Source organism: Haematobia irritans, chromosome 5 (genome assembly GCF_050003625.1).
Source record: "Haematobia irritans isolate KBUSLIRL chromosome 5, ASM5000362v1, whole genome shotgun sequence".
NCBI classification, from domain to species: Eukaryota; Metazoa; Arthropoda; class Insecta; order Diptera; family Muscidae; genus Haematobia; species Haematobia irritans.
In genome coordinates this window covers 165,956,015-165,982,402 of record NC_134401.1, presented here as the reverse complement: position 1 = coordinate 165,982,402, position 26,388 = coordinate 165,956,015, and the positions used below count along the sequence as shown (strand labels likewise).

The 26,388-nt window shown below is 31.6% G+C and overlaps 1 protein-coding gene across 7 annotated transcripts in view; it reads right to left on the bottom strand.

Moving 5' to 3' along the window:
* Positions 1–26,388, bottom strand: part of M7BP (Myosin-7a binding protein) — a 229,492-nt gene that overhangs the window by 5,162 nt on the left and 197,942 nt on the right. For 3 of the 7 annotated variants that reach the window (XM_075311227.1, XM_075311228.1, XM_075311232.1), the window contains 9 exons: positions 24,031–24,389; positions 23,765–23,950; positions 20,025–20,151; positions 19,404–19,958; positions 17,642–18,016; positions 15,743–15,965; positions 12,862–12,955; positions 2,764–3,267; positions 2,553–2,696 (listed from right to left, as the gene is read on the bottom strand). In XM_075311227.1, the coding sequence (XP_075167342.1) occupies positions 2,553–2,696; positions 2,764–3,267; positions 12,862–12,955; positions 15,743–15,965; positions 17,642–18,016; positions 19,404–19,958; positions 20,025–20,151; positions 23,765–23,950; positions 24,031–24,389 (2,567 nt within the window). Of the gene's footprint in view, positions 1–2,552; positions 2,697–2,763; positions 3,268–9,264; positions 12,956–15,742; positions 15,966–17,641; positions 18,017–19,403; positions 19,959–20,024; positions 20,152–23,764; positions 23,951–24,030; positions 24,390–26,388 lie in introns of those variants that run through there. The other 4 variants (XM_075311231.1, XM_075311230.1, XM_075311233.1 and 1 more) reach the window with 4 other exon arrangements.

Here is a 26,388-nt window from a genome sequence, read left to right as displayed (position 1 = left end):
ACCCGAATTGAAAATTTTCTGAGAATGAGTTGTAGACGTCTCAATTTTCTTTAATTTGAGTAGTAGTAGGATCAAATAGGTCAAAGAAGACGAAAGTGTACCTCCAAAAATTAAAAAAAAAGTTCTAAAATTTGTATCTCGAAAACCAATCGACAGAAAATTTTTTAAAATTCATTTTCGTGTTTAGTAGGTCAAAATCTATAGGAAAAAGTATGCTAGAAACAAATAACAGAGAAAATTTTGTTATTTGTGACCTTGTGTAGTCGTGGCCAATGGTTAACTATTTAGCACCATCATGTATCAGCAAAGTTATGGCTTTAAATACTACCCTTAGATCTGCGATAGGTCGCTTACCCAATGGGTGAAGTCACTATCTTGGGTAGAGCCGCAATTGTTAGCATGCCCGCCTTGCATACAAATGGTCGTGGATTCAATTCCATTTTCGACCGGACACCAAAACTGTGGATTATCCCCTCTCAGTAATGCTGGTAACATTTCTGAGTGTTTCATAGCTTCCCTACACACAAAAAAATATTTTTTGTCCTCAATAACGAAGTCAGTTGATCCAATTAATTTTTAACTGAAATGTCTTCAATCACAGAAATGATAGTATCAATTAAAAATTCAGTATCAATTGAAATTCAATTAAAAAATTTATTGATCCAATTAAAAAATTATTTGATATTGTTAATTTTTGTTATTGCTTTTTGTTTCAATTAAAAAATTAAATTTTTAATTGAATATTTTTTAAAACTCAAGACTTTAAGGCCGGTACTCTGTTCGGTTTTCGCGTTGAAACTCCATACAAAACCAAAAAATGCGAAAAACTTGCGAAATTTTTCCATTTGTGGTACTTTGTTTTTTTCGAGTTGTAAACTGACGTTTATAGCATGGCGCCATTTGCAAAGTGAATTAAGAAATAATTTATTTATTAAAACTATTTGTGTGGGTTTATAACGCAAACACGGATCCTATTTTTGTTCCGAAAATATACAAAGGATCAAAGGAGTAGCAGATCAATTGCCCAAGGTAAAATAAAATGTTAATTTTGTAATAGCAAGCAGCAACCACCAACTTAATTCAATATCGCTCTCTATTAAATAGCGCTCCCTGTTACCTAAATAAACATCGCTTTCTATGTGCGAAATAATGGTTTCTTTAAAATTTTTAGCAAGAAAGTACATAGTACCGGCCTTTAATTGGAAAAATTTTCGTGAAATTTTTTCTGTGTTAGTGTTTTCACCGTAATGTGAAACGCCGTTCGGGCTCGGCTATAAAAATTGGGCTAAAACAAAACAAAAATATTCTTGTGTGTTTCCTATATATTTATTTGGTATAAAATAGGGATAAAAACATTGAAATTATTTAATTTTTATAAATTCTAGTCACCATCATTCATTTATTCAAGTCATCATCAGCAGCATATGCAACTCTGCTTTTTAGGGCAATCGCAGCAATCTCATTTGTCGGCATTACTGAAAATGCCCTAAATTTTTGCCCTCACAACAGAATTCGAAACCTTTTCGAAGTGCTGGCTGTTTTTACAAAAGAACCTAAAAAGGTCATATTTCATGCAAAATGCAAAAAGTGCGCATATTTGGCAAGAAAAGAAAACACCATAAGTGAGACTGAAACTGGGAAAAGTTACACTGAAAAAACGCATGCCCGGTTCCAAAGATTTTGTTTTTACTGTAAAAATTTTGGTATTGATTCCGAGCCAAAGAAGTGGAGAATTCAAGTAAGAATACTTTTAAGACAAAATTCTCCTTTAAATTTGGGTTTTGTGTATTTGACCCTAGGAAACAAATTTTACTTTTTAGCTTTTTCAGCTTTTTTTCTTAATATGTTATCAAAGTCTTTTAAAAACAAGATAAACGACGACTTTATTTTCCAAATTCAGATACGACTTCCAGTAGAAATTATGCTATATTTCAAGTAAAAAGCGTCTTTAAAATAAAGTGTTTCAAAACATGTCCTATTTTTGAACGATTTTTTGCTTTGTTGTCAAGATGCAAAACGACAACAAATTCAAAGACAATTTCATTAATTTTAATGATTTTATCTGAATTATTAAAGTCAAGTTGACCTTAGCCCAAACATTTTTTCTTTCATGTTATGATACCCATTTTTAAGTCCAATCACCTAATTATAAGGACAACACGACTTCATTAAAAAGTTTATCAACTTTTGGACAAGGAAAAACACTTTATATTAGAGAAATGCGTCTTCTACGCTAAGCAAAATTTGCATTCGTATTTTAAGGACATGAAATCTTTGGCCTGACGACAATATTTTTTCAGTGTACTTGGGGAAATAACAAAGAACCTTGTCATACGAAAAATGGAATCTTAGTTTTATCCCGCTTACCTAAGATAGATAGCATTTTCGTCTAACTATTTAGAGATGTAAGGGATATACAGCCCAAAAAGTGCAAAATATAGGGTGTATCTCCTCCTCTCGATAATTGCTAGTGGTTCTGGTAATACTTTTACTCGATTTCTCGCCTTTTCCAACTAACAAATAAATTATCGTTTTTTTTTTTATTTCCTTACCTTTCGAAGCCAAACCTTTTCGGCCGTTTGTTGCTGCTCTGTGGATGGTGTCGTTAGAAAGACTTTGGCCAAAGCTTTTACCGAGGGCAAAGCATGCGCAACTTCCTTTTCTATCACTGGTTTTTCTGCATAAACCCCTATTAGCTACAATTATATAGAACAAAAATTAAAGCTATTCCAAAAACAAATATTCAGTTGTTTTAAAATTTACCTCTTTAGCACCTTCTTCCACAGATAAAATTTGGCTAGGATCCAATAATTTGCGTTTGGGTTGCAAAAATTTAAATGCTGGCGGTGTTGAGCCTCTTGTAGGTGTTGGAATCGATGTGCTAGAACTTTCTTGTCTGCTTAGATTTAAAACAGTAGGTCTTAAGACCAGCTTTCCTGTTTCTTGCTCTTGCTCCGATTTCTCCTTATCAATTGATTTATTCGAATCCATGGTATTCCTTGGTATTATCGTTGTTTCCTGTTTCTTAAAATCATAAATTTTTACAGTATCTGAATCATCACTTGTAGTAGCTCCAACAGACTGTAGTGATTGTTGTGATATAGTATCAAAAGATGATGATGATGTTGGTGTTGTTGCTGTTGTTGTTAGACTGTCCTCCACCACTTGTGCCGGCATGGCTTTGTATACACTGAGAACAATTGGTTCTTCGCTTTGGTCTAATTCGTTTGGGGGTAGTTTGAGGGTTTGTTCTGCTTTTTGTTCAATCTACAAAATGTTTATGTTTGGAGTTTGAAGTTACAATAATGCCAAAAGAATACCGGTGTTAGAGTTAGGTTAGTATAGATAAAAAGGGAATGGGATGTCGAGTGGTTAAATGGTAGTGCTCCTTTTTTTTCTTTTGCTACACACAAAAAAATTTCACGAAAATTTTTCCAATTAAAATTTTAATTGAGTTTTAAAAAATATTCAATTAAAAATTTAATTGATTCAACAAATTTTTTAATTGAAACAAAAATCAATCACAAAAATAATAGTATCAATTAATTTTTTAATTGGATCAATTAACTTTGTAATTGACCTTCAATTAATTTTTTAATTATACTATCATTTCTGTGATTGAAGACATTTCAATTAAAAATTAATTGGATCAATTAATTTCGTGATTGAATCAGAAATTTTTTTTTGTGTGTATAGAGTTTCTAGATAGTCATGTAGTATGGCCTATTATATCCAATGATAAAAAATAATTATTTACTGATAGTTGATAACTAAAGTGCCTTTTCTACGTATGGTGGATATTTAATTATGACATTTCAAAATCTAAGGTTATTTTTTGGAGGCGTTCTAGTTTTTATATTTAATTATATATGTTAAGATGAGAAATAAAGTAATTTTTAGCATAACATCAGACTAACTATTACAACAATTTGCCATTGATACTACCTCAATGTGAAGAAACTCTTAATATTCTAAATTTCCACAACCGGTTATGGACTTATATGAAGAAGTCAAGTAAGACATTTATGCATAAACTCGACTTGTCCTATATAAACCCATTCCACTATAATCGCATGCTTTGTAGACGAAGCGTTATAAACATGAACTTAAGGACAGAAACAATGACCGTTACTCCAGTAGATTCTACAAACAGTGTATATTGCGTTGCTTAAGAACTGTAAACCCATTGGACCACGGCCTAGAATTCTACCAGAATTGATAGATTTGTGAGTTCTTAGCGTTTTCATAGCTTTTTCACAATGTTCCCCACCAGCATCGTTGAACTTCAATTATTTATCTGTTTGATGAATTTATTTACAGGAAATCAGAAAGTTATATATAAAATCTATGAGCAGAGGGATATTTCTGAAAACTCTTCAGAATTGAAAATACCGCTTTTTAAGACTCTTGAAAATTGCAGATTTCATTGTAGACCAGCAAAAAAAGCGTCGCCAAAAAATAGTGCGATACCATGATCCTAAGAGTTTGAGTAGCCTCCACAGACAAGCGGGAGAATTGGTATACGTACCTATAATATTCCAATGTCGTAAACAAGCGGTTTCGGACGATGATCAAGAACCTCTCGAACCATACAAAAGGACATAGTCCAAACGAGCATACCTTTACAACGAAAACAGACCCCCCCCCTTTATAGGCACATCCGCACTCTTTATGATTGAAGCAGAAAACTGGTGGAAGCCCCATGTGTCGTTAGATCGGAAATGCGTTTCATGATCTGCAGTAATTGGACATATCCATATTTTGGAAATTCCGAACGTCAATATCCTTGCAGCTTTCTGCAGATCATTTGTCAAACCACCAAACTATTGGTAGACCATTTAAACTGAATTTCCACCAATATTGGCATGAGAATGACTTGCCACCGCAGGTAAGCGAGAGAATTGGTCTCCAAACCTATAAGATTCCAATCCAAACGGTTTCGGACGACGATCTGAAACAACTCGAACCAATAGCCCTTTCGGACTATTTATAATTAAAGGTGCGTATGAGCATTCGAAATTGAACGCTACCGAAAATTTCGTTAGCTTAAATAGCAATGCATTTCTTATGGGAACGAAAATTTTCGCTAGAGGTGCATACCGGCTTTAAAGAAAAAAACTGAACGGAGTCCCACGTGTGGTCAGATCGAATAGACCCTTGGTCAGTAGGAGATGTTGCCCAAGAGCTGCAGCAATTTAACGAAACCATATTTCGGAAATTCCAAACGTCAAAACCCTTGCTATTTGCAATCTGCAGATCAATTGTAGAACCGCCTCACTGTTGATAGCCTAATCAGAAGACCAAAGCGAGCTGTGCTTAGATCGCACAGTCCCTTAATGGTCATCAGTTAAGAATATGTGGACTGAGAGATATTCAGCAGTGAGCCGAGATGTTATGGTCACCAGCATTGTGAAACAGATTGGAGAAAATGGCTCTAGATTTCTGGCCCATATCTTCAATATAAGTCTCAGCGTGACTTGCATTTCACAGTGGTGGTGGGAGCCACCGTGGTGCAATGGTTAGCATGCCCGCCTTGCATACACAAGGTCGTGGGTTGGATTCCTGCTTTGACCGAACACCAAAAAGTTTTTCAGCGGTGGATTATCCCACCTCAGTAATGCTGGTGACATTTCTGAGGGTTTCAAAGCTTCTCTAAGTGGTTTCACTGCAATGTGGAAAGCCGTTCGGATTTGGCTATAAAAAGGAGGTCCTTTGTCATTGAACTTAACATCGAATCGGGCAGCACTCAGTGATAAGAGAGAAGTTCACCAATGTGGTATCACAATGGACTGAATAGTCTAAGTGAGCCTGATACTTCGGGCTGCCACCTAACCTAACCTAACCTGCATTTCACATATCTAGAAATTACAGATATCTGAAAGACCGAAGCCTGTCAAGTCTGACGAGATAGTATCGTTCGATTACACTGGTCTCCCTTGTAACGAAAGTTTTAGCATTCATTTTGCACTCTGAAATCCGGAAAACAGGCTTTTGTCGAACCCCAGAAAATTAAAGCGAATCTCCTGCAGGGTTAAATCGCATATCCCCCTATTGGACATCAGTTAATAGTATGTGGACCGAGAGATCTGTAATATCCCCAGATGTTATTGTCACGAGCATGAAGCAAATTGGAGAAAATGGCGCCATATTCCTGGCAAATATCTTTAATTTATGCCTCAGCAGTAATTGTAGATATCTGTCACACCCCTCAAGGGTTACCCACGCGTACTGAAAATTCGAAAACGGTCCCAACTACGAGGTTCATACTAAATTATTATTTGTCAGTCACTTGTTACTTGTAAATGTTGGAGCCACCGTGGTGCAATGGTTAGCATGCCCGCCTTGCATACACAAGGTCGTGGGTTCGATTCCTGCTGCGACCGAACACCAAAAAGTTTTTCAGCGGTGGATTATCCCACCTCAGTAATGCTGGTGACATTTCTGAGGGTTTCAAAGCTTCTCTAAGTGGTTTCACTCCAATGTGGAACGCCGTTCGGACTCGGCTATAAAAAGGAGGTCCCTTGTCATTGAGCTTAACATGGAATCGGGCAGCACTCAGTGATAAGAGAGAAGTTCACCACTGTGGTATCACAATGGACTGAATAGTCTAAGTGAGCCTGATACATCGGGCTGCCACATAACCTAACCTAAATGTTGGAAGCAATGTTTACCGGATATTAAAGATTATGCGCAAGCTAAATTTTAGGATGCGCAATTTACAAAATATTAAGGACAACTTTCTTTAAAACAATGAAATTTTAATTAAAATAAAGTTTATGATCTTAGCTTCAACAACTTTTTATTAAATTTAGGACAAAAATTTTGGAAATTTGCGTCCCCCGTTAAAGTCATATGCCTCTGAACTAAGGCAAATTTTCTTGAAATTAAAGAAACACATTTTTGATTTGAAGAAATCGTTCTTAAATGAACTGAAATATTGAATTTTTAGATTTAAGATAAAAATGCTTCAAATTTAGACTAAGACTTAGTTTGAGGATTTTGGGTCTTTGGTTTAAAGTTTTTTTTTTTTTTGGATTTTAGAAAACATTTTTTTACTCTGAAGTATCCATAATAATTTGGATTTTTAAACTGGCATTTGTTTGTACGTTAGGTTAAAGGTTAGGTTAAAGTGGCAGCCCGATTAAGATTCAGGCTCACTTAGACTATTCCGTCCATTGTGATACGTGAAAGAAAATGAAAATTCTAAAAAATGTATTTATTTTAAAGAATCCGCATATTTGGTTCGGAATCAATACCAAAATCCTTAACGGAAGATCAACATCTTTGGATCCAAGTAAAGTTTTTTTTTTGGGTGTAGCTAACATAGCAGGACTTGACGACATAATTAGAGGTTCCACAAGTGCCATATTCTTTGAATAGAACACATTTCCTGTGAAATCATATTCTACAACAAAAAAAAGGTTAATATTTTTCTTCTACAAAAACAAATAAATGTAAGCCCAAACTTTTACACCATAAAATCTAAGGTTAGTTTACCAAAAAATAATAATTGGTTATTATACACTACATACCGAAACATACAAAATTTAATATAAATTTTAATTAGAAAAAGCGACAACTACAAAACATTTGAACATAAAAATTGATAACCGATACAATTTCGTTAACACGTTTTGTGAAACAAATGTTGTTAGTAAAATTTTATAAAAATTTTAATTAAATGTAAATATAAACCCAGTTTTTAATACATACACTTTACAAGACCATTAAATACAACACAATATACGAATTCTTTTCAAATGTACTTACCAATTTCATTAGAACATATTTTAATTTTTTTCTCTATAGGTGAGTATTAAGTTCGAGTTTAGCCGCTAAAATCGCTAAAGTGAAAACTAAGTCAGTAAGAAAAATGCATAAAATTATACATATTTGTTGCAAATTTTATTATAACTTGATGGGGAAAAGCCCAAAGCAAATTTTCACAAAGTATGTATTCCTTAAAATGAATTATTAAAGAAAAGTAATCGTGAAAAAATGACGTTTTTAGCGGATAAACTCGAACTTAATACCCACCTTATGGCAAAATTTTGGAAAATATATATTTTTTTTGTTAGAAAAAATTTTGGTTTTGGTTTTTTGGAGAAAAATTTTACTAAAACATTTGTTTCTGGTTTTTGGTTTTCAATAAATTTATATCCGTTTATTTCATTCATTATAGAAAATTCAAATTCAAATCGAAATCAAATCAAAATATAATAAATTTCAAATCAATCAATTAAAATAAAAAAACAAAAAAGTTAGCTTACTGAAATTATAATAATAATAGTAAAAAATCATAAAGATAAGTACTTGTAAGGCAAAATAAGTAAAAAAGACAACACTGTAGTATTGGTAAATTGGTGCATTCAATATCAATAACAAAATTGGGTTCTAGTTTATTTTTTTTTTTAATAATTCAATCTATTCATTATAGCTAGTATTAACTAAATATATTAACAGAATTGCAAGCAATTTAGTGTTTTTTGTTTTAAATTCACATCAATTCAATTTTCTGTTTTTAGTTTTTTTTTTAGTTCATAACAGCAAAGTTAGAAAGTCATGTTGAAGTACGTTCATGTAATTAAAAAGCAATTTTAATAGAGCAGATTTTGATTAAATTTTCAGTGGAATTTGTAATGGCACAATCTATAGATAATATGCTCTAAAAATTATGGAAGTTAGGGAGAAAACAATAGTGGGAGGGAGGCTTATTCATTGATAAGTACATAGAAAGTTTTTCAAAATGTTGAAAAAAGATTGAATTCGTCTTTTTTTTCAAGACCAAATTTTGTTGGGTTAAAATATGTTTTCAAAAGTTTTTATTTCTCTAAAACCCATTGAAATTTAAGTTTATTTCCATTTTGGTGGAACCAAAGCTTTTCATGTAGAAAAAATCAAAAAATGATAAAAAATTATGGAAATCTTTTAGTTCTAAAGGTTTCTTTGAACGCTTATATTGGAATTTTACATCTGTGTTGCTTTTTTAAATATTAAAAAAATCAATACAGATGAAAAAAAACAAAAAGTGATAAAAAATTATGGAAATCATTTAGTTCTAAAGGTTTCTTTGAACGCTTATATTGGAATTTTACATCTGTCTTGATTTTTTAAATATTAAATTTCAATAGGTTCCAGGCAAACACAAACATTTGAAAAACCTTTGAATTCAAATATATTTGGACTTAAAATAAATTTGAATTCCAATATTTTTCAAATGTTCGAAAACTTTATTTCAAATTTATTTCCTTTTTTCGTCAAAAAAAAAAAAATGGTACTATGGATCATTTTGTAGCGAAACTCTATACAAAACCAAACATGCGAAATTAACTTTTTCCTTATTTTTCAAATAAAATTCATAATTGTACATAGTACCCATCTTAGTGTGTAAATATTTCCACCGCGATAGGCGGTGGGTGAAATATTTTTTAGCGACGAACAAATAAAACAACCACTCTTGTTTCCGAGAGTTTTTGATGTTAATTAGAGTGATCAAAATCGATGGACCGGTTTGTTTTATTATACCAATTGCCGGTTTTCGTGGAAACCCCATTTACGGGAGACCGGTAGAACAGGTGTTTTGAAGATCTCAACAACCGGCTTTCATTTTTTATATTTTCATTAAAAAATTGGCAAAATTAGACAAATACATCTGCGTATTTTAATAAACTGCAATGAAATCACTTCATAAAATGTTCAGCGTACATTTGAATTAAGAGAAAATGTGTCCAACTTTTTTATAAATTATTGAATTTAATTTCTCGTTGATCTTTTGTGACAATAAAATTTGATTTTCCTGTCAAAATTAGGTATTTTTATGAAAACCGGTTGAACCGATTATCCCGATTATTTATTTTAAAAAATACCGGCCACCGGTTGTGGAAAAATCCCGTTTTTTTTGTAACCGAGAAAACCCGACTTTCAAAAAAGACTTCACAAATGTAAGCGACTTTTTTATCATTATGCGTTGTTTTGTGCGACCTTTTTTAGAATATGCAAATGTTTTTGCGTCTTTTTAAAATTTCCAACGGTAACACTGTATGAGCCCATAAAAATTTGCCCCAAAACCTAAAGATCTCAAAAATTATATGGAAAACAACAACATCAATTGTTTATGTTTTTATTTTTTTATTTTTGGGGACCGTTTGTATTATGAAACTAAGATCCAAATTTTCTATCTAGGATTGTGCTTTCGTTTTCAAAGACAGAATCCAAAGGGGGCAACGCTATTCCATAGAAGTTCGTACTCAGGAACACTCGATCAAGTTTTTTCTTAAAACTTTATATTTTTCCATCAGTTAGAGTTCATTTCAACACAGTCTTTTAAATCCATAGAGAAAATGAGCCCTAATTTTATTTTGGGATAAAATCGACCCCAAAATAAAATTAAGGCTCTTTGCTTTAGTTATATTTTCTTGGGGTTCATTTTCATGAGACTCATATTCATTATGAAGCTTCGCCCCACATTTGTGGCTCTGTTTCATTGGGCTCATTGTTCCCTGGGACCCATGTTCATACCGCCTAAAAAGGCGTTATAAATATTGAGCCCATGAAAATTTGCCCCAAAACCTAAATGAAGTAGGACCTCAAGTAATAATATGGAAAACAATAACAATCATTTATATGCTTTTTGGCGAGTAACTTCATTTTATTTTTGGGGCCCGTTTGCATTATGAAATTAATTCCCAATATTTCAAATTTTCTTTTTGGGATTATGCTTCGTTTTAAGGTGGGGCCTATTTTCGCATTCTGAACTTGACAATCGTGGCAACTATAAACACTTTTGTTATTCTGAATAGCACTGTATCACACCAGATTTGTTTTTTTCGTAGGGCTTAGGAATTTTTCCTATGAACAGGGCTAACGCGATTCCAAGGAGATTAATACTCAGGAACACATATTTAATATTTTTTCGTAAAACTTTTTATTTTTCCATCATTTAGGGTTCATTTCTACACAATCTTTTAAATCAAAAGAGAAAATGAGCCTTCATTTTATTTCGGGGTCAAATTTAATGCTTTATTTACATTTATTCTTGGGATTCAGATTCATGGGGATCATATTCATTATGAAGCTTCGATCCACATTTATGGCCCTGTTTCATTTGGGCTTTGGGGCTCATTTTACTGGGACCCATGTTCATGACACCCAAAAACACTTAGGGCGTTTTCGTTTCGCAAAAAATATGTTGCCTTGGTGTTACACTACTTTTTCCCTCATTGTATTTTCGGCCGAATGATAGTGTCATTCCAAAGTTGTTGTAAATTCATAATATTGTGAGGGATATCTATGATATTGTCCGTCATATTTTCCAATAAATTTCCCAATCGAAATCGACATTAGAAATAAGAAAAGTGAAAAATTTTGTATTTGTTCCTCGCGGAAAAATGTTTCGTTTACCGTCTATCGCTTTGATTATGTTTAAACACTTATAGGTTCCCAAAATGCTTATTTTCCAACGTTTTTCAATTCGATTTACAGAAACTCGTAATGAGTGATTGCTTATAATTTTCCGTGAATTGTTTATGTATAACTAGAATTTTTTTGTTAACTATTATATATTATTTATTTATTTAATGCTTTATTTATATAGCTAAACGTTGTGTATTTTGACTAGTCCCTAGTTAGATTAAATATATAGGTATATGTACCAGAAAACAGTGATTGAAGACTACCTCAATATGTATTTATTCTTAACTACAATATCAACTTACTAAAGAAATTTAATTTCTAGATGATACTAAAGGCGCTGCATGATAATTTAATATAATTTTAAAATATTTATAATAATGGAATATTTTCATTCATATACTGTTTCTTTCTTCCAGACCGTAAATTCCAATAGCATTTACGTAAATCAAGTTCGACCATTTGAAACATTGAAGCATTAGTTGAGATTCTCCCCATATTTATTTTTCTATACACCCCCTAAACCTACACATATTGATCTTTAGTTTATCTATAAATAGTTTTAAGCTAATCCCCCCTTGGTGTTAACTAAAATATTAAATTATCATTAATAAATTTTCCATCAAGAGAAATTTTTCCCGCTCCCGCCTTCTCACTAAAACCATTTAAACAACTATCTACCCCGGAATCACCACCTTGATCATCTAATTGATGCTTGGGTTGGCAATCACCATTCCTGTCCAAGGGTTTAGCTATGGATAATTTAAGTCCTCCCTCACCATTGAATAATTGTTGTTTCTCAAACAATGGATTCATAACAAAATCTTTGGTTGTTGCTGAGACAGCCCTAAAACTATTACGTTTCAAATCCTTATGGAGTAATGTCTTCTCGAATTGAGTTAACACACCCGAATCTGGTTGTTGCTGTTTTTGACTACGTGATCTAGTTGTGGTGCTGCACCTACCGCTACTACTATTGCCACTAAATACACTTAACATACTTAAAGTCCTACGTCTTGAATTAAGAGCTGAACTACTTGTCCACGAATTATTCATATCATCTTCATAATTATCAGAGAGGTCACCATTGGATTCATAGCCCCGTCGATAATTGCTATAATGATCATTTCGATAATTGGAAGCCGATGTGGCTGGTCGACCTAATGACAATCGATGGTGATGATGATTGTGGTGAAGGTGATAACTATTATTATGACGATTTCCTGTACTGGGTGATGTTCTAAAGGACGAAGGTGGGGAAGGGGTGGTTAAATTGTAATTTAGATATTTTAGTGAACTAGCACGACGCACTGGTGTGGATATGGTCCAATTGCAATCGTTTGTGTTCATTTTTTGATTGGTGGCACTACTTGTATGATTCTCAAATATTTCATTACTATGGTCGTTGGTGGTCTTGTTCTTGTTGTTGTGGTTGTTTATTTGCATTTTTACCTCTGTAACATCCTTGGGAGTTTCTCGCACGGGTGATGTGGAGGAGGCTTGTGACGATTTTGAGCCATCGTTTATGTAATAATCACGGCTATATCTGAAAGAAAACAATATCAAGTATGATAAATTTTGGGTTAATTCCAAAAATGTTTCAAATTTTTAAAGGGTGATTTTTAGCTATTATCTTTTTGGTAACACTGGTTGAAAAAGTTAACGCGCGTTTTGTTTCGCTTTCAAATATCTTCGGTCTATAATTGCAAATTGTTTACAAGCTCTGTAAAGAAAGTTCATCGTTCGCTTCTTTCATTTTATGTTCAGTTTAATCGACCCACTGAAGCGGCTATTTGGGGTATTGTGACTAAATTTCGCAACAAATTTACATTGTTGGACATTAAATCACCAACACGTTTATATAAAATTTTGGCAAAATTTTCTATAGAAATAAAATTTTGGCAAAATTTTCTATAGAAATAAAATTTTGGCAAAATTTTCTAAAGAAATAAAATTTTGACAAAAATTTCTATAGAAATAAAATTTTAACAAAATTTTCGATAGAAATGAAATGTTGACAAAATTTTTTATAGAAATGAAATGTTGACAAAATTTTCTATAGAAGTCAAATTTTGACAAAATTTTCTATAGAAATAAAATTTTGGAAAAATTTTTCTAAAGAAATACAATTTTGACAAAATCTTCGATAGAAATAAAATTTTGGCCAAATTTTTTAAAGAACTAAAATTTTGACAAAAATTTCTATAGAAATAAAATTTTGGAAAAAATTTTCTAAAGAAATAAAATTTTGACAAAATCTTCGATAGAAATAAAATTTTAACAAAATTTTCGATAGAAATGAAATGTTGACAAAATTTTTTATAGAAATGAAATGTTGACAAAATTTTCTATAGAAGTCAAATTTTGACAAAATTTTCTATAGAAATAAAATTTTGGAAAAAAATTTCTAAAGAAATAAAATTTTGACAAAATCTTCGATAGAAATAAAATTTTGGCCAAATTTTCTAAAGAACTAAAATTTTGACAAAAATTTCTATAGAAATAAAATTTTGACAAAAATTTCTATAGAAATAAAATTTTGACAAAAAATTCTATAAAAATAAAATTTTAACAAAATTTGCGTTAGAAATGAAATGTTGACAAAATTTTGTATAGAAAAAAAGTTTGGCAAAATTTTCTATAGAAATACAATTTTGGCAAAATTTTCTATAGAAATAAAATTTTGGCAAAATTTTTTATAGAAGTAAAATTTTGGCAAAATTTTTTATAGAAGTAAAATTTTGGCAAAATTTTCTGTAGAAATAAAATTTTAGCAAAATTTTCTATAGAAATAAAATTTTGGCAAAATTTTCTGTAGAATTAAAATTTTAGCAAAATTTTCTATAGAAATAAAATTTTTACAAAATCTTCGATAGAAATAAAATTTTGGTAACATTTTCTATGGAAATAAAATTTTGGCAAAAAAGAAATAAAATTTTGACAAAAATTTCTATAGAAGTAAAATTTTGACAAAATTTTCTATAGAAATAAGATTTTGGCAAAATTTTCTAAAGAAATAAAATTTTGTTGTCGTTTTTTATTGCAGCTTAAAACCATACATTGACTAAACTACAAGTGTAGCTTAAACAACAGAGGAAAAGAATGTTTGTCAAATTTATTTGGACAAAGCCCTATAGACTGCAAGATGGTTGGATGGACGCACGTTTCGGAATTACCACATTCCTCATCAGCATCCTCTACTTGCAGCAAAACTATCAACCAATTATCAGAATAAATTCAGGCAGTTCATTAAACCCAACAATGAACCACACTTGAACCCTCCGAAAAAAGGTTTTGTATGATAGCCGGCTAATGCCGAAATAAATTCTAAACAAACATATCTCTTTTCCTATGCCACTGTCAAATCATCGATTTGAATTCAGTTGGCTGGGTTTATTTTGAGCGTGCTTTCTCCTCTTTTTCCATTCTTTTTGTTTTGTTATTGTTGGTTTTGTTCTTTAAGCATTGTTGTTTTTTATTGAGCATTGTTGTTGAATGGAAATCAAATTTTGACAAAAGTTTCTATAGGAAAAATTTTGACAAAAAATTCTATTGAAATAAAATTTTAACAAAATTTTCGATAGAAATGAAATGTTGACAAAATTTTGTATAGAAAAAAAGTTTGGCAAAATTTTCTATAGAAATACAATTTTGGCAAAATTTTCTATAGAAATAAAATTTTGACAAATTTTTCTATAACAATAAAATTTTGGCCAAATTTTCTATAGAAATAAAATTTTGTCAAAATTTTAGTTTTTTGTTAGATTTTTTTTTGGTTCGAGTGGCAACCGTGATTGGACCGGTCAATTGGCCGCCTAAATCGTGCGATTTAAAGTAGACTATTTTTTATAAGGCTGTGTTTGTGGGGCTGTGTTAAGGCGCATGTCACTACAGACAAGCCCGCTTTAATCGACGCATTAGAAGACAACATTGAAACATTTATTCGTGAGATACCGGCCGAATAGTTGGAAAGAGTATGCCTAAATTGGACTAAGCGGTTGAACCATTTGAGTCGCAGTCGCGGTCAAAATTCGCATAAAATAATATTCAAACATTTAATTAAAGTCGATTCTACTCTCAAAGAAATTTGTCTACATGGATTGTAATTTATTCATACACTGAAATAAATACCGCCAAAACCGGAAAATATAAAGCCAACATATTTGTAATGCCTCATTGAAGACACTTCTAAATTCATTGTTGAAATTCGATTTATCTCTTCTTTCGATTCAATCTTAAGAAATTTTTATGGAAGTTCTATTCAATATTATATTTCTTCTTTTGAAAAGATTTCTTCAGATTTGTTTTTGTTTAATTTCCCCTTTTTACTTACCTTCGGTATTCACTTTCCCTTTTGTCGGCTTCATTATTTTCCAATTTCTCTTTGGTGATCATCTCTAAAGGACATTGTTCACTTGTTTTATTTATATTAGGCAAATCGATGAATCGTTCTTGACTGCCACTAATACGTCTCTTTAAAGCTTCCGGTGCATAAGGATTGTTGGGCATTTCAACAGCATTATACCATTTTTTATATTCACGTTCTGCAATAGAACCTAAGAAAGAGATGTGATATACGAAAATTTATAATATATTTACGTTATAAATATAAACTAGGAAAATAACCAAATTGATACACGAATTATATATACAAAATAAAATAAATATGGAACCCTTTTGAGCATGTGGACATATGAAAACCCTTAAAATCTCTAAAGGTTAGAGAACAATGGATTAATGGAAAAAGTCTTTTTCTCCGAAACGAAATTTTTTGTTAAAGTTTCTTTGCAGTTAAATATCTTTAAGACCATATCAATTTGTTGAAAGAAAGCATTCACACATTTTTTTTTTCTGATTCAATCACGAAATTAATTGATCCAATTAATATTTTTTAATTGAAATGTCTTCTATCAAGAAAATGTTAGCATGAATCTCCGTTTTAATTGGACATTAACAAATACTTGATTAGCAAATTACATTATTCTTTTAATTGATTGAATTTAATTGATGTTGATTACAAAACTCAATTATTTTTTTCATTAAAAATGTAACTATTTTCGTTTACTTTCTTAATTGACTTACGGCCATTTTCTTGTAGCTCCGTTTGACTTTAACTGCCAGTTAGCAGAAAGTAAATTACAAATATCTTCTCTCCGGTTAACTATAACTGAAATAATTTCAGCAGTTAAATTTCTAACTGGCATGTGGAATATATAGGCAAGATGGCAGATATGTCCATAGCACAATATAAAAGTTCGTTAGCGAACGGAGCATTAACGGAGCTTCATGAAAATGGGGGTTAGTGTTTTTAGTTTGTTTAAAAAATTGATTGTTTGAAATAAATTTTTAACTAAAAATTAAAAAAAAAATCAGTCGCTTTTGTTATAGATTTACCCCAATTTTCATGAAGCTCCGTTCGTGCTACGTTAGCTAAGTAGCTTTTAAACTCCACTATGGATATATCTGTCATCTTGCCTATATATTCCATATGTCAGTTAGTAACTTAACTGCTGAAAATTTTTCAGTTTAAATTAACCGTAGAGAAGATATTTGCAATTAACTTTCTGTTAACTGGCAGTTAAAGCATAACGGAGCTACATGAAAATGGCCGTTAGTATGATTAAATCTTCAAATATCAATTATTTTTTTAATTAAAAATTTTAAAATTTTCAGTCATTGACTTAGGGCGTTTTCGATTCGCAAAATATATGTTGCCTTGGTGTTACACTACTTTTTCCCTAATTGACATTTCGTCCAAATGATAGTGTAATTCTAAAATTATTATCAATTTATAATATTGTGAGGTATAAAGTATCCAAAATCTATGACAGTGTCCTTGATATCTTGCAATCAATTTCGAGAATGTTGCACCTTTTTTCCCAATCGAAATCGCCATTAGTAAACTTAAAGTGTCGATCTTGATTAAAAAGGTAATTGTATCAATTAATTTATTAATGAAAAAATTTTGAACTTCATTCAACTTTTCAATTGGAAATATTTTGGTCATATTTTTTTCTGTGTTGCCTTTCTTATTCTTTTATATAAAATTTCTATTCAGAGAACTTTACTTTTTTTCTTATATAGATCGAATTATATAAAACATGGACCACACCTTGACATTTATAATGCTTAATATACTTCTAACATACACTACCACACCCAATTTTAATGAATTTTTGTTACTGAATTGACTACATGTATTAGTTAGAATGACGTTTTGAATTAGTAGTACCTGGTACAAACTGAGGCAATGATGGTACATCATCGTCATCTTCACTTTTGCCTTCTTCAGCATCTAATCCAACTCTTGAAATTGAAGAAGGATCTCTATGGTGGTCACCATTATTAGTAGTTTTAGTAGTTAGATCTACTGCTGTGAAATCTTTTCGAACCTTTCTATGATGCGTCACTGTTCCATTAGTAGTGTTAGTCGTTTTAGTAGTATTATTAATGTTTGTATTGTTGGAGGTTTTTGTTGTACTATTATTTATTATATTCTTATGTACTAAGCTATTATCTTCCTTATTGTATAAATCATCAGTGATTTTATTCTCCTCCTTACGGGGAATAGAGTGTCCATTAGTGTACTGATGATTTGATTTGAAGTCTAAGAAAAGAATACATGTAGGTGATGAAGATCCATAGTAATAATCATAGTTGATATTGAATAATATCTACAGGATTATCTCATCATCTAATTCTGTTGATATTAGTTCATCACAGTTAAATACAAATTCATTCATTTTAGATATACACTCATAAAAATCGATTCCAAAATTTTACTTCTTGGATGCCCTCCAAGAACATTTATGATATGATCACAAACTTCATGTTTCTTCTCCGCATGTACTCCATATATCGTTAGAGATGTTAGTATGTAGAGTTATTTCTATAGATTTTTATATAGTATAAATACCAATTTCTCCAAAAGAAAATAATACCTACCACTTTTAAATGTGCGTGAGGATAAATTCCGAATTAAGTTAGCACAGACACAAACCATTTTTTGCAGAGCTCTGTTAATTAGTTAACAGAGCTCCATAAAGGAGATATCAGATCACTGTAATGAGTTAACAGAGGTATTTTCTCCCCTAACCAATGATAGATTTATTTTTTGATCACCAGGAAAAATATTAAATGGTCTTCCTGACCAATTTACTTTATCTAAAATTAAACCACCCACTTGAGGCATTATCACTTACAGCTACATTCACACATATGTCTCAAACTTTTGCAGAAAATTGAGTTTTTCGCACAATTTTTTGAGAGGATGGGACTCACGTGACCATTGGACAATAGTCCTACAATGACCCATACACCATATGAAAGAGCTTGAAGAGCTCTATCGATATTTGATAAAATTTTCTAGATCTGTTTTGGAGAAAAATCAAATTCTTTATAAAATTTTGAACAGGATGTCCGGCGGATCTAGAAAATTCTATCAAATATCGATCGAGCTCTTCAAGCTCTTTCTTGTCCATTTGGCCACTGGAGGCATCCTGTCGAGAATTTTATTTTTCTCCAAAACTGACCGGCGGATCTAAAAATTCTATCAAATATCTATAGAGCTCCTCAAGCTCTTTCATATGGTGTATGGGTCATTGTGGGACAATTGTCCATGTGGCCACAATGGTCATGTGAGTCCTATCCTCTCAAAAAATTGTGCCGAAAAACACAATTTTCTGCAAAATTTTGAGACATATGTGTGAATGTAGCTGTGAGTGATAATGCCACAAGTTTTTCTGGTGATCAAAAAATAAATCTATCATTCGTTAGGGCAGAAAATACCTCTGTTAACTCGTTACATTGTTCTGTTATCTCCTTTATGAAGCTCTGTTAACTAATTAACAGAGCTCTGCAAAACAAATGGTTTATGTCTGTGCTAACTTAATTCGTAATTTATCTTCACGCATATCTCTTTTAAATTCATGTCTCAAATTATATGGGAGATACATTTTTTGGGAAAATAAACTTCGTCAATTATTCAAACTAACCTGCTAATGGATTACTGTCTTTCTCCTCTGCATCGGTAGGAACCTCTAAATTATTTTGATCTTCATGATTATTATTGTTATTAGTGATTGTTGACATATTTTGATGATTAACTTTTGTATTTATGGCTTCATTTTGACTGGGTGCCTCTACATTCATATTACGCGTTTCAGCATAGGCATCTTCTTGGTCCATAGGCAAAGTATTTGATATCATACTACTACGTTCGATAAGTTCATCCAATACCATTTTACTATTTTGACCACCAATCAAGTGTTTATTAAATAAACGATCATTGATTGGTTCAACTGTTGTACGTAACAGATCCATTGAAGAATCATCTGTATCGGAACCCAATTCCGATAGATCACTAATTTCATCGGCTGTTTTATCACCAATTTGAGCACGTACATCTTCTTTTGGATCCGGAACTAACATACCAATACTTGAGGTTGATACTGATCCAGTACCCAAGCCACTGAGTTTTTTCTTTTTGAATAACCAATTATTTTCCCAAGTACTATCGCCTATAGCACTTGAAGTTACGGACATATAATCTAGAGTAAGAGGGAAACAATTAAATAATAAAAGTTTGGCTTATATTAATGGATTTAAATATTTACCATCTTCCTCTGATTCCCCACCAATATTGGATAAATCCGGTAGAGGAACCATATGACCAGCCAAATAATCACTCATAACCGATTCACGACCAGTATGTAATACACTAGATGATTTATCATCATTAGTCTGGAAATATATAAAGTAAATAATTATGCCTTACATTTGATTAAGGTAATAAATTTCATTTATTTATATATAAAAAGAAAAAAAATATCATTGTATTAAGAACATGCGTTTACGAAAAATGCATGCACTTACGTAACATAAAGATCTACAAAATGAGATCAACTACGTCTACTTCAAAGTAGCCATACACATTAACAAACAAATAATTTGGTGATGACAGCTTTTTAAAATCATATGGAACTTTTTTCAAATTATTTGAAACCTTTTTTATCAAAAGAAACTTTATTTTTGTTTTATGTTAACCTGATATCAATGCTGGTAGTTTCTTCGTCCAAATTAATTATTTAAATTTTATTACAATTTTATACAAGATTATGGTACATGTATATTCTCTTAGTTACCACAGGAAGTAAATCTAATAGGGTCTGGAACTTAGGTTCTATTCGCCAGAAGTCAGGATTTTTATTGGCTTCAGGCCAAGTGCTGAACTTACGTTCGAACACTATGAATAGTTACAACACCGTGTAAAAATTAATGCTGATGAGCTTAGGCTCTTGCCAGGGAAGGCGCAGTAGAGAAAGAATACTTACGTGGTAACCCTTACCACAAACACCAGTGTAAAAAAAACGAGTAAAGCAAAGGGATGTCCAGTTCAACTTACATTTATTGAGATGGGAAGATGTGCTTACGGTGAATGTCAAAGAGAAAAGAAGGAAGCATGTACCACTGTTTTTTACCAAGTCACCTCGGCTCAAAACGGAATGAGAGAAAATGTTGCCACTTATTAATATAAATACTGGTTTTTGATTTCATTTATAATTTACAAATTCATGGTTGCATTTAAATTAATAGGCTAATTCAGTACTTTAATTACTACTTCATTTAGGAAATTCATTTAAAAATTCAAATTAGGCAAAACTATACTAAACAGTACATAAAGATTAAGGAATTGGTATTACTAAGTTATTGAAAAGAAAATGCCAGATACACTCAAAAAAAAAATTTTTTTTATGTTCAATCACGAAATTAATTGATCCAATTAATTTTTAATTGAAATGATATAAATTAAAAATTTATAAATTAAAAAATTAATTGAAATTCAATAAAAAAAATTAATTGATACTATTAATTTTTGTAATTGATTTATTGTATCAATTAAATTTTTAATTGAATATCTTTTAAAACTCAACTAAGTCTTTAATCTATCAATCTCCACAAGCCTGTCTAGACATATGTTTCATTGCTGGCTAAGTCAAATTTCCATAGTCTTTAGTATAGATCAATATTCAATGTGGGTCTTATATGTTAGTTTTCTTTGGAAATTATATACGAGAATTATTCTTCCTAATTTGAATCATTTTTCACCACCATTGTGGATCATATTTTTTTATTTCAAATGAAACCAAATGAATCTTTTATTAAACCAATTGACTTTTTTCAACTCAAATGAAACCTATTGCATTGCAAATTTAACTTCTTCCAAATCAAATGAAACCGCAGCTATAAATTTTTGAACTATTTCATATCAATTGAAACTTTTAACATCAAATGAAACTTTTTTCATTTCAAAATAATGTTTTTTTTTCAAATTAAATGAAACCATTCATGAAGCGCAAATGAAAACTTTTGAAAATGAAATCAAACCTTTTTCGTTTGAAATGAAACTATTCCAAAGCAATTGCAACTTTTTACTAGAGGTCTACACAATTCCATTTGTAAATGCAGAGTACACGTGTACTTGCTAAATGAGTACATCTGTTTGAGAGAGTCGCAAAACAATTGGTACACATTTTAATGAACACCAAAAGCCACGAGTAACTTCTTGTTACTACTCTGATGTCTTCACTACCAACAAACACATATTCCTCTTTTTCACTTATTGAAGTGTACACAGAGTGATCACGTCGAGTATGTTGCGAGAACAAAACTTCATAGAGTACTTCATGTACCACATGCAGTTTCAGAAATACAAGAAAACAGTTACTCTCCTTAATATATGTTTTCGGATTGATATAAAGAACGGCAAACGTTAAGGTAAGTGTGTGACATACATAAATATATGAAATATGCGACATACATACATATCTATGATTAATAATAATGGAATATTTTGTTTCGCACATAACTGAGAAATACTTGTGGTACCACGTGAAGTGAAGAGAATCCATGTTGTACTTTTTCTCAAGTACTTACATTTTTATTGTTCATTTTTTTCGGAACACATATTGTTTCGGATAAGTACTTGGTGGTATTTGACAAGCAAGTGTTCTCTTCACTTCACCACTTGCGCTCTGAGAGAAAGATAGTGTATGTACTATATTCGACAGCGAATCGCATACATGTAGTGAAAAGTTATTCGATGCAGACCTCTACTTTTTACATCAAATGAAATCTTTCTCATTTCAATTTAAATGAAACCGTTTATGAAGGCTAGCTAAAGATTTTTGTATGAAATTGAAAAGAATTTTTTTCAAATCAAAAGAATTCTTTTTAAAATTAAATGAAACTGTTTTCATTTCAAATTAAATTAAATCAACTAAAACCGTTCATTAGGGCATATAATGATATTTGTGTGAAATTGAAAAGAAAATATTCAAATCAGTTGAAACACTTTTTAAAATCAAATAATATAATGAAACTGTTCATGAAGGGCAGCTAAAGATTTTTGTAAGAAATTGAAAAGAAAAGTTTTCAAATCAAATGAAACCTTTTTAAAATGATATAAAACCTTTTTCGTTTGAAATCAAACTATTTCAAATCAACTGAGACTTTTTACATCAAATGAAACCTTTTTCAAAAAAAAAATGAAAAAGTTTACGAAGAGCAGCTAACGATTTTTATATGAAAGCCGCTAGATAGTTTTTAAAATTGTAATAAATAAATAAATTAATAATAAATTTCATATGAAATTTAAATTAATATTATCCACATCAAATGAAACCTTTTTGCAATCTATTGAAACTATTTTCAAATCTAATGAAATCTTTCATGAAGATCAGCTAAGAATTTTCACATGGTTAGATTAGGTTATAGACGATGAAGCCAACCCAGAGAAAAAGGAGATGGTTCCACGGTTGGAACCACTTGAACCAAAAATAATCTACCACAATTTTAAGAAAATTTTGCCAAAAAACTACAAGATAAAAACATTTTATTTTGCAGGTTTTGATCAAATTTTTGTGGCAGTTATAAAAAAATGTTTATTATACTTTATTATTCGATATAAACTTTTAAGAAAATTTAGTCAAAATTTTATTTTATTTAAATTTTATTTCTATAAAAAATTTCTACAGAAAATTTTTTTAAATTTTCTTTTTTGTAGAAAAATTGTGTCAAAATTTTATTTCTATAGAAAATTTTATTCTATAGAAAAGTTGGTCCATTGGCTTTCCCAATACCAAGGTTTTCACATGAAATTGAAATGAAAAATTTTTAAATCAATTGAAACCTTTTTCAAGTCAAATGACACCTTTTTCCACATCAAATGAAATTTTTATCAAACCAATTGAAATTGTTGTCAACTCAAATGGAACTATTAATGAAGCCTTTTCATGTGAAATGAAATGAAATGCTATATTTACTTTAAGCTTGAAATCCCATTTCCAAAACTTACCGTAATATTAGGTTCCGTATCGGTATAACTACAATCACTGCGAGGCTCTATTGAGCTGCCCGATGTCACCGAATTATTTTCATTGTTATAATTTTGATCTAAGTCAACACCATCAACGATATCGCGTGTCAGATCCGGTGAACTTTCGGATATGGTACGATTATTAACCGATTGTTTGTCGACAATCTAAAATGAAGATTAAAGATAGTGTTAAGCAAAAAACATGTCGACAAACATTAAAAGCATTTTATTTATATACAACTTACCTTATTCAGCACAGCTGTTGCCAAAAGATCCTGATAGATCGTTGGTTCAAAATAATGTTCCGTACGATGACGATGTCCATTGGCCAAACCACCATTTTCGATCAATTTACTAGGACGATCCAAGGCTATCTCTGACACTGCATATGTCTTTGACAATGGAGGCATATCTATGGTTTCGGTAATAATCTTTTGTATCATCGAACGCAATCGTGTCTCTGAGATATCGGTGAAATCTGGACCTGGTGTTGATTCACGGGAAACAGGTCTTGTACTGCCTTCCCCTTCTTGCCGTAGTATCGATCCATTTAAATAGGAATGTTGATTTAGTATATGACCATTAGATTTTGACGCAGGTAAATCTATAAGAGAACAAAACGACCAATTCCGGAAGGAAGAGAGAGAGAGAGAGCGAGGAATATGAGAATAAATTAAATTAAAAAAAAAATTGTTTGTAATGTTTGTTTATGTCACCATAATGGTGGCGTACTGCTAGTAGCGTTAATGCATGACACATGCGAGCTAAGTTAAATAATTTTTAAAAAGTTTAAATTTGTAAATATCTTAACTACTCCTTACTATTTACAGTTTATAGTTTATTTATTTGTTATTTGCGTTGACATCAAGGAGATACGTATGCTACGTTAGGAAATGCAAAGTGTTATTTTAATATCAAGAGAAAGAGAGCAACAACATTCACTCTCCCAGTAAAAAAGCAATTAACATTTTCTTTTTGGATCCGAAAGTCATGCAAAATTGAATTTGAAGCAATGAAGTTTACATGGGTTTGTCATCTTTCACTGTATTGATTTCGCTTTAATTCTACAGATATAGGGAGCCACCAGTGTGCAATGGTTAGCATGCCCGCCTTGCATACACAAGGTCGTGGGTTCGATTCCTGCTTCGACCGAACACCAAACAGTTTTTCAGCGGTGGATTATCCCACCTCAGTAATGCTGATGACATTTCTGAGGGTTTCAAAGCTTCTCTAAGTGGTTTCACTGCAATGTGGAACGCCGTTCGGACTCGTCTATAAAAAGGAGGTCCCTTGTCATTGAGCTTAACATGGAATCGGGCAGCACTCAGTGATAAGAGAGAAGTTCACCAATGTGGTATCACAATAGACTGATTAGTCTAAGTGAGCCTGATACATCGGGCTGCCACCTAACCTAACCTAACCCTACAGATATGATGATATTTTAATATTTCGGAATTCATTTGAAAAAAAAAAAAATTATGAAAATTCTTAAGAAATGGATTTATACACTTTTCAAATATTTTTTTTTATCAATTTCTCTTATTCTGTACGTCTGTCCTTGCTGTATTTTAGATATGTCTCTCAATTCAAATTTAAATTTATTGTGAAATTACATGAAACCAGGATTTTTATACATCATCTCAAAATATCTTCTGATAAGGTGAATATTAAGTAAAACTCTAGAAGACCATTTTTGAAAATATTTTTTAAAGTAATGACTTAAGAACACCCAATTTTGTTGCTGGGTTTTAACATGTTTTTCTTTTTCCATAGACAAATTCTCTCTCATGTTGTGATGTTCCCGTTGCAATGACGTTTCATTATACACACAAAACAAAATTATTGTCTTCAATCACGAAATTAGTTGATCCAATTAATTTTTAATTGAAATGTCTTCAATCACAGAAATTATAGTATCAATCACCAAAGTCAGTTAAAACAAGTAAAGGGTGATTTGTTAAGAGCTTGATAACTTTTTTAAAAAAAAAAAACGCATAAAATTTGGAAAATCTCATCGGTTCTTTATTTGAAACGTTAGATTGGTCCATGACATTTACTTTTTGAAGATAATTTCATTTAAATGTTGACCGCGGCTGCGTCTTAGGTGGTCCATTCGGAAAGTCCAATTTTGGGCAACTTTTTCGAGCATTTCGGCCGGAATAGCCCGAATTTCTTCGGAAATGTTGTCTTCCAAAGCTGGAATAGTTGCTGGCTTATTTCTGTAGACTTTAGACTTGACGTAGCCCCACAAAAAATAGTCTAAAGGCGTCAAATCGCATGATCTTGGTGGCCAACTTACCGGTCCATTTCTTGAGATGAATTGTTCTCCGAAGTTTTCCCTCAAAATGGCCATAGAATCGCGAGCTGTGTGGCATGTAGCGCCATCTTGTTGAAACCACATGTCAACCAAGTTCAGTTCTTCCATTTTTGGCAACAAAAAGTTTGTTAGCATCGAACGATAGCGATCGCCATTCACCGTAACGTTGCGTCCAACAGCATCTTTGAAAAAATACGGTCCAATGATTCCACCAGCGTACAAACCACACCAAACAGTGCATTTTTCGGGATGCATGGGCAGTTCTTGAACGGCTTCTGGTTGCTCT